Below are 9,649 nucleotides of genomic sequence, written 5' to 3' on the forward strand. Positions count from 1 at the left end.
CGTGCAGAGGTTTATCCAGATTCTCTGAATCTTTTTATAATCTTATGGACTGTAGATGATGAAATCTCTAAATTCCTTGCAATTATACGTTGAGAAACGTTGTTCTTTAACTGTTGGACTATATTCTCATGCAGTTGGTATCAATGTGGAGAACCTTGCCCCATCCTTGCATGTGAACAACTGACTCTTTTGGGGATGCTCCTTTATACCCAATTATGACCAATTAACCTGTTCACCTGAGGAATGTTCCACACAGGTGTTTATTGAGCATTCCTCAACTTTCCCAGTCTTTTGTTGCCCCTGTCCCTGCTTTTTAAACGTCTGTCAGGCATCAAATTCAAAATGAGTGAATAATTGCAAAGTTTGAATATCTTGTCTTTGTAGTGTATTCTATTGAATATAGGCTGGACAGGATTTTCAAATCCTTGTAATCCGTTTTTATTTATATTTTACACAACGTCCCAACTTCTTTGGAATTGGAGTTTGTAAGAGTGTCATCAGAGATATAAGTGACAGATTGATGAAAATAATCATTAGCTGCAGCCCTAACATGTAACTGTGGATGTTTTTCACCAGTTGTTTTACAGTATATTATTGGTACGTTAAAAAATATTTAACATTATTTATTACTTGAAAGACATAAACTCTTGGTGGTCAATCTACAAGATTTGTTCACCCGACAGAGAACCAGAGTTTTTGTACAAAAGTTAAGTTTGAAGCAGCTATCCTTGTAGTTACATATCCATTCTCCTTTTCTTCAGCTGTTGGTTGCTTGTTCCTGATTCATGCCCCTTCCTCTTTACTTCCATTCCTCTCAGCGATTGGTGAAGATGAACATGCCCATTGCGGCTGACAAGACGGTGCATTTCACCTCCACGCTCATGGCCTTGATTCGCACAGCCCTAGAGATCAAACTGGCATCTGGTGAGAGACTAAAACTACAAAATCCAGAGTCCCTTGCGGCCGGATGTATGGCTCTGTTGTTTATGCAAATGGCTGTGATCGCTGTGCGGCAGATTTGATGTGACATGCTTGTGGGCCTGTCCTCAGGGGTCCTGGCGCAGCATTTGTGTGACGCTGACCTGAAGAGGGAGATAAACCGAGTCTGGCCCAACCTGTCACAGAAGACTGTCGACCTGCTGGTGACGCCGCCTAAATGTGAGCCCGGTTCTGTTTGGGTTCTACTGGGCTCTACTGAAACCCAGATGTTTGCTCTTCCCAGATGTTTGCTCTTCACCTCTTCCTGTTTATATTCAGAACTTCATCTTTGAAAATATTCATGTTCATTTTCTCTCTTCTTCATATGGCTGTACACTGCATAATCTTCCCCCTAACTACCTGTTTTTTGTCTGTTATTGAGTATTAGTTTCCTAAACAAATAATCCAAAGTGTGATGAGAAAATGTTAGCTTTACTTTCAAAGTCTAAATGAACATGTTTTTAAGGAAGTGTCTCGATTCAAGTTTGTTTTTTTCTTGATCCTAGTTCACCGTCATCATTTTGTCTTATTTAAAGGGGTGATAGAATGGTTGTATAGAGTATATCACGCTGTTCTTTGAGGTCTCCTGATCGTAGTAACATTTGTTGGGCTAAAATGTTGTTTTAGCTGTTCTTTTGGCCCTCACACCACCCTGCTAAATTGACCTGGCTTAACGAGAGCTTTTCTCCTTATATGGTCTGCTCATGAATATTTAAATAAGCTGCGCGCTGATTGGTTGTGTGCACGACTTTGCTGCGGCACACAAACATGACTAAAACATCCAAGGTGGCGATAGCATGGTTACCGTATCTGTTTGCCTGAATCAAGGAAGATCTGACATCGAGGAGCAACCTGCCAGTAAATTGAATGACTTCTTCAGAGACTGGTAAGTTTTGTAATTTAGCATTTACTTGCTTTTTCAACATGATAGTTGTTGTCACACTAGTGTAATACTCCCACTTCAGTGTTGTAGCCTAAGAATAACTTTGTATTAGCCTTGTTTTTAGTATTGTAAGCAACATAACTTATTAATTTGCACATGGACAAATTTTACAACTTGTACCCTCGCAATTTCAGTCAGATGTCCAGTTGGCAGAAAAGTTAGTGGCCGTTCATAGAGCTGCTCAACAAAGTCTCTTAGTCACATTGTAACATTTGTTACCGTTACTCTCCTGCTGAATAGTGATTGATTGTGATTATGAGTTCGTACATTCTTTACCACCCAGAAGTAATGTTATCTTACAACAGGACGTCCATTTAGCTGGACAGGAGCCTTTTTCTGTTCAGTTTGTATGCTACGTCTAATGTTATCTTGGAACTACTATCATGCAGATTAGATCATCTGACTATGAGATATTTACCTCTACATGTAGTATCTAATGTAGTATCTTACCTTGGCAGGTGTTCTTGTGGAAACTGTGCACAATGCCCCAGGAGAGAGAAATATGTTGCCAATAATACCTCAGTTAAATAAAACTAGAGATACATTAACTCAAGCTACTTTATCTTTCTGCTCATTCAACATTATGAAATAACAACAGGCTCATTATGTTTGTTTTTACAGGTCAGAAGAATAGAGACCTAGATCCTGAGGAGATAACCTGTATGGCTCACCATCCTGGCCTTCATCCGTGCCTCAATATATATTCTTTGCAAAATGCAATGAATATTTCAGAGTTGACCATGGCCAGTTGAGAATCAGATGGATGGAAAGTGAAGCCAATTTGATACCACTGTTAGCAGTTCAAGTATCTAAATAAAATGTTTATAACAATACGCATTGATTATTGATTCAGCATTATTACAAAAACACAGTATTATCAAGACAACAAAATTACTTTATTTTGTTTCAAAACAATCATCATTACTCTTAAATCTAAAAAATGTGATTGTCCACTACACCCTGTTCTCTTTGCAGGCCATGCAGACCCAGGGCCTATAGGACTTTTGTGAGCTGGTGCTGGGTTTTCTTGGTAGAAGTGTCCGTGCCGTGACCCCTCTTGTGTCGTGCAGCGTGGAGGGAGTTTCTGGATGTTTCAGGGCAGTATGTCGGGTTGGGTGCCTGTCGAGCTGAGCACACAGGTCCTGGGGCACAGGACTGCTTCCAGATAAGGAAGGGGGTCGTGGATGATCTCCTCAAACACCATTCGCATCAGGTCTAAGACATAGCCTGTTGTGTGTGAAAAGTCATTTTAGCACCTATATCATTGCACATTCAGATTTGTTGTTTGCAGTGTGTGAAAAGTTATTTTGAGTGCCGATAAGATGCAATTTAGTATTTTTTGTTTGTAATAAAAAAAATATTTAAACTTACAAACTTTTGTCTCTGTCTTCACTTCTTTGACGGTGTAACCTCCCCTGTTGGCCTTTGGGAACAGACGTCTGTACATTAGTTTCCCCTTGGCTGTCTTCCGTTGTGGCTGCAAGATACAATCAAACAAAAACATAAATATTGTAACATAACTGTATTACCTTTACACACACCAAGCAAAATACTCCAGTTGACTCATAGCAAAAGCAGTTGCTAACCTCTAAGCTGTGCCAAAGCTGGACTCTAACCAGTGTTGTTACAAGGTCTTACAGTGGGGCATCTTATCTGAAATGATTTACATTTATATGGCCGGCCATTAGGCTTGTGTCTCTAGACCATGTTTGTGTCTCACTCCTCACTGAACAAACCAGTTTCTGCAGACAATTTGTCCCCCATTCACATTTGCCTTTTCTAAAGACTGTTTTTGTTGAATACAAGTTCATAGGGCTGTACATACCTGCAAAAGGCATCGTCAACACACAACTAGCATTCAGTCATACCTGTGTATACAAACACATTCCTGCCTATTGTCCAAATTATTTTCACCAGCCCCCCCCCCCCACAAAGGAATGCAGGAAAAAATAAACCAATCAGTGATAATCCAGATGAATAGTTCTATTCCTACTTTAAATAATCACCATGTGTTGGTAATGGCTCACATATCGATAAAATCACTCACTCATCATGATAACATTAGATAACACTGCTCTGCTAAATGCTACCCAGTCACAATGTTACACAAACACTATAAGACGTCTGGTTTGTAAGAATAATTAGAAAGGTTACCTTGTATGATATGTGCGGTCTTGATGTCTTATGAGACAGTTGTGTCCCCCGAGATGACACACTCGGAGCATCTGTTTGGCAAGCTGCATCTTTCGCGTCTTGTCCTTGTGACATAGCGTTGCTCTGAAATAAAAAAAACTGCAAATCAATACATTGCAGTCTATATACACACTGTTTCACGAGATTGACTAGATATCATATGAAATGATAACGTTTCCAGTTCTGTTGTCGAAGCAAACGGTACAGAGCTAGCTAGCTAGCTGAGTAACGTTACAGCTTAGCGCTAGCTAGCAACCAAACGATCATGATCTACTCAGCTGCATTAGCTTTCTTGCTGAAATACAATAAAATGAACCTGACAAAGTGGACAAACATGCATGGTGAACTATAGATGGAGCTACATGACAACACGGGGTATTTATTCGAATGGAACAGTTAGGAAATGAAACGTTACCCCTTTGCCATTACAGTTATCAACACATTCAGCCTATCTACTACAGGATACCTTAGCATTGCCAATGTTACTGTTAATGACAAATCCTACTTACGCTTGTGTTGGATGACCAGACAGTCGGAACAGCAACACAGCTTAGCAAATCCTGCTTTAAATGTCCAAAGTTTTGAAAACTGTCTTTGGTGAAAACGTTCCCTGGGATCTCCTTATAAACACACCGAGCCCGTCAAGTGGTTGCTTCCTTGGGAGGCTATGAGAAGTGTCACCGTTCCTTGTACAGCCTGGAACTCTGCATTTACGACCCTGGTCATTGTCATTATCCTGGGAAATATTCCAAACTTTTCTTAGTAAATCCTCAGAGTACACAAGCAGCGTTCTCAGTCGGACATCTAACTGACTAACGCTAGCTCCATTAGGAGCTGGTCTCAGGTCAGTGGCCTGGTGTGAGATGTGGGGCTGGACCGTTCTCCTTATCGGTAATGGGCGTGACAAAGCTAATGGTTCTGAGATCCTGACGTCATCTTTTGGCTTTGTTGAGATTCGCCCGTTTTCAGCGGCAGATTCAAAATGTGGGATTTTCAGAGGAAAGGCATGTCAATGGGATTTAAAGCTTCTTTGTATGTCCTATTTACCCACCAAACTGTCGGTATTCACATATGACAGGGTAAAATCGGTTTTGCATTCTATCACCCCTTTAAGATACAGAAACTCAGATATAAATACAGTGGCTTGCATAAGTTTACACACCCCTGCTAAAAAATATTTATTATTTATTATAATAAAAATTATAATTTGGAAATAGATCTTGCCTTAATGCCTTAATTAAAATTTTTTTATTGAGAATCATCACATACCCTGCACCATACATAGAGATAGGCATGATGAACTTTCCATCTCTCAATTCAAATCAAACCAGCTGTTAAGCAAACTGAAATAACACCATGCCAATCTCTATGTATGGTGAAGCGTATGTGATGGTGGGGGGTTATTTTAATTCCAAAGGCCAAGGGAGCTTTATCAGGATGCATAGTATCTTCCATCCATAAAATAACTGGCCTTTAAAAATAAAAAATCTGCCTGTTTCTATGGTAATTTAACATAGGGGTGTGTATACTCATGCCCCCTGTATTTTAAGGAAGAATATTTATTCACAAAGAAAATTGGTGTCCTTATAAGGTTGGATTTTCTTACATTTTTTTAATTATGGCATTAAGATCAATTTCCAAAAGATGTTTTTTGATTCTTCTTTTTGATCAACTTTAGCATGGATGTGTAAACTTATGCGAGCCACTGTAGATATTTCCTAAAACAGCTTGATTTGTGTTGGACACTAGCTGACTAAATAATCATACACTGCTGGCAGATTTTGTGAACTTGTTTAAGAAAACAAGACTTTTAAGATGCAATAATCGATTAAGTTTGCTTAGTACGCTGGAGATTCTTCTCACATTTCTGTTATTGATCCCTAAATGTCTTAGTATCTCAAAGCAATTGTGGTGGGATGTTTTCTAGATTTCTAGACAATAATCTAGAGATGTCAGTTTTCTTGATGTTAGTGCATTGGTATGCATTGTTGTGTTTTCTTTCAAAATACTTTTACTTTTAGTCAACACTTTGATGGTTTGCAGCGTGGTCCTCTGCATAGTGTCCTATTTCTAGTGAACATGACAGTGCAGCTCAGTTCCCACCATAGACAGTTAAAGAAGGTTCTCACCCACAATGACAGCACATCCCATCCATACCCTCCTATTCACTGTTTTGTTGCTCATCTGGTGCCACCTACTGGCCTCATGGCAGAACAGTGTCTCACTCCGCTTTCTCCTCCTCCAGACAATGAGCTGACTGTGGGGAAAGTCTATGCAGCTCTAATGATCTTTGACTACTATAAGCAGACTTGTGCTAAGAGACTCCAGCAGCAGCATTCTACAGGGGGACCTCAGGTACAGTGTGTTGTAAAAAATGTGCATGTGATGAGTTCAGAGGGGGTTTAGGCAGGAAAAAAACTCACAGCAACAAAATGTTTTAATAATTTTTTATGATTATTTTTTGGGCCTTTGTTTGGATAGGACAGCTTAGTCTTGAAAGGGGGGGAGAGAAGGGGAATGACATGTAGTAAAGGGCTGCAGGTTGGAGTCAAACCTGCGGCTGCTGCATTGAGGGGTAAACCTCAATATATATGGCCGCCTGCTCTACCGGGTGAGCTAAGCAGGGGCCCATTTCAATCATTTCTAGCGTAGGATTCTTTTAAACATTCGGTTGTCATAACAATCTAAGAACATTTAGAATAAAATTCATTTCACATTCTATATAAAATGTATTATGTCAATGTAATGACATTTTTGTTGATCTGTCCTGCAGAGTAAACTTGGGGCGTTGTTCCGTCCTATGCTGCCCCTCACTCAAATACCAGAAGTAGAACCAATGATCTGCAGCCCCAAACAGCCCCTCCCACCCCAGCCTGAGCCAGAAGCCAAGCCAGAGCTGCTGCCCACCACAACCATCATCTCGGTTAACAGGGACACAATGTAAGGGTTACACTGCCTTCTCTGTCATGTACAGTCAAAACACAATCCATCACAACTTAGATGGAGCTGTTCAATATTTTAATATTGAAAGTAAGAAAAAACTGCAGTACACTCTGGCGCATACGCATTTCTCTATTTTATTTAGATGACTTTTTGGCCCTCAGGTCATCTAAATAAAATAGAGAACTGCATACATTATGGAGCCAGAGTGTGGACACTTTTTTCTTCCAGCACCTCAAAATAGGCCTTGGTGTGTGTTACTTTTCTATATTATAATATTGTAATATTACCATTAGACAAATGCCCTTAGAATTTAAAATAAGGGAAAATATCCTTATTGACAAGCAGTTGACACTGACATATGGTTCTATCAGGAAAAACTCTAAAATGGTATTTCCTCAGTTTACAGTATATCTTATCCTACAACACTGATTAGCTGCCAATATCAAAGCTCTTGTGTGTTCATACACAGACTAAACAAGAAGAGTACCATAAAACATTCCCAGTCCGGAGATGTTTCTCAGGCAGCGCAACAGAGGCCCAAAGGCCGAAGGAAACTCCAAAGAGGCCAGTCAGAGGATGTGCCATATGCCACCAGACCTCAGGTACACCAACACCAAGAAAACTCCATCATCTGCATGTTATTTTACATTTTAACATCTTTGTCATACATTCCACGACTTCTCTTTTTAATGCAGGAATTTGTTGAACTGAAGCAGGTGGAGAATATTTCAGACACAGAGGGCTATCCAATCCTGGAGGGCCACTGCAGAGCGGCTTCACTGCCTCGACTCAATGCCGAGTACTACGTAAGCTCCTCAGTGCTCATCATGCTGTGCCTCCTGTTTTACTGCTCTCTGAAAAGATCTCTTTAGCTCATTAACAGCTGCTCTGTTGGAGCTGCATTCTTGTGATATTATCAGATTTGGAAAATGCAGACACTGTGGATACCTTAGATTTTTCAACAATGTCTTCTGCGATGTAAAACAGGAAATACAAATAAAATAAAATATCTGTGTTTGGCAGTGAACAGGTGGCTGAGGTAGGACTGGATAAGGGCTGAAAAAAGGCTGGTGCAATGCTGAAGGATAGGTGGTTAGTGAAAGCAGCCGTGAGCTAACAGAGCCACTCTGTCAGTCCACATCAGTTCATCCTGCTGACCCCAACCTCTCCAGTCTGGCAATTTTACATTTATTACAGAGGAGGAAATTGAGGACAGAGATGGACTCAGCAAAGTGCACTGCATAGAGCATACCTGCACACTTATTCTTATTGATAGACTAATACAGTTATTAAATGAAATTACATTATGACATAGTGCTCTTTGGATGCTTTTATGTAGACCTTAGTGGTCCCCTAATACTGTATCTGAAGTATCCTTTATATAGACCTTAGTGGTCCCCTAATACTGTATCTGAAGTATCTTTTATATAGACCTTAGTGGTCCCCTAATACCGTATCTGAAGTCTCTTTTATATAGACCTTAGTGGTCCCCTAATACTGTATCTGAAGTATCTTTTATATAGGCCTTAGTGGTCCCCTAATACTGTATCTGAAGTCTCTTTTATATATACCTTAGGGGTCCCCTAATACCATATCTGAAGTGTCTTTTATATAGACCTTAGTGGTCCCCTAATACTGTATCTGAAGTCTTTTATATAGACCTTAGGGGTCCCCTAATACTGTAGTCTCTTTTCCAAAATTCAGCCTTGATGCAGAATTACAGCCACTAATGAGTTTTCCTTAGGACGTGCCATTTCTGAGTCTGTAGCTTTTTCTCTGGGCGGGCAAAGCAGAGAAAGGAGCGGTAACCTTGCTCCTTATGATCTCATAAGGGGCAAGATTCCAGACCAGCCCATCTGAACTTTCTTTTTCTCAAAGGCAGAGCAGGATACCCAGGACTTGGTTTACACCTATCACCATTTCCAGCCACTGGGGGACCATAGGCAGGCTGGGGGAACTCATATTAATGTTTAAAAAAAAACTCATGAAGTGACATTTTCATGCCATGGGCGTTTAAAAAGTGCAAAAAGGAATTCTGTGTAATTAAAAAAGGAAACAAAATGAACAGGTGGTACTAAAATGTTTGAAAATAGAGATCCACAGTTCTTCTCTACGCTTTCTGATAATTAATTGTCCAGGTCAGACAGTTCAGATGATACAATTTATTTAGTCTGTTTTTCATTTAGCATTATTATTAAATAGATACTAGGTGGAATTTAGATAGTGTATGTGTTATAGTAAGTATTGACCTTCACCATGCTAACCTGTTCATGTGTATATATAAGAGCAATTGTAAGTTGTATTTCTTAAAAAACCAGAGGATGCTATTTTGTAAATGTAATTAGTTTACCTCTACTATACAATTGTTAACATTATTTTTTTTTATATTTATACAGAATTCACACTCGCCTACAATAGCATTTAAAGGGTAACTCCCATTTTTTTCAAACAGTTTCCCCATACATGTGTGTCTAATAGACTGATGTGACCGAAAATCTTTGAATTTGGTCCAGTATTAAGCAAGGGCTGCGAGGCTCGGGATATTGGTAGTGCTCCTGTGGGTGCTGTGCCCCTATATGCCCAAATAATATG

General features: G+C 39.8%; 1 protein-coding gene across 8 annotated transcripts in view; it reads left to right on the forward strand.

Annotated features, from left to right (window-relative positions):
* cacna1bb (calcium channel, voltage-dependent, N type, alpha 1B subunit, b) overlaps positions 1-9,649 on the forward strand; it is a 300,576-nt gene that overhangs the window by 270,395 nt on the left and 20,532 nt on the right. For all 8 annotated transcript variants that reach the window (XM_032540360.1, XM_032540362.1, XM_032540361.1 and 5 more), the window contains 6 exons: positions 819-924; positions 1,051-1,158; positions 6,360-6,469; positions 6,888-7,054; positions 7,527-7,659; positions 7,753-7,863. In XM_032540360.1, coding sequence (XP_032396251.1) covers positions 819-924; positions 1,051-1,158; positions 6,360-6,469; positions 6,888-7,054; positions 7,527-7,659; positions 7,753-7,863 — 735 coding nt within the window. The remainder of the gene's footprint in view (positions 1-818; positions 925-1,050; positions 1,159-6,359; positions 6,470-6,887; positions 7,055-7,526; positions 7,660-7,752; positions 7,864-9,649) is intronic.

The sequence above is a fragment of the Etheostoma spectabile genome, chromosome 16 (genome assembly GCF_008692095.1).
Source record: "Etheostoma spectabile isolate EspeVRDwgs_2016 chromosome 16, UIUC_Espe_1.0, whole genome shotgun sequence".
In the NCBI taxonomy this organism is placed as follows: Eukaryota; Metazoa; Chordata; class Actinopteri; order Perciformes; family Percidae; genus Etheostoma; species Etheostoma spectabile.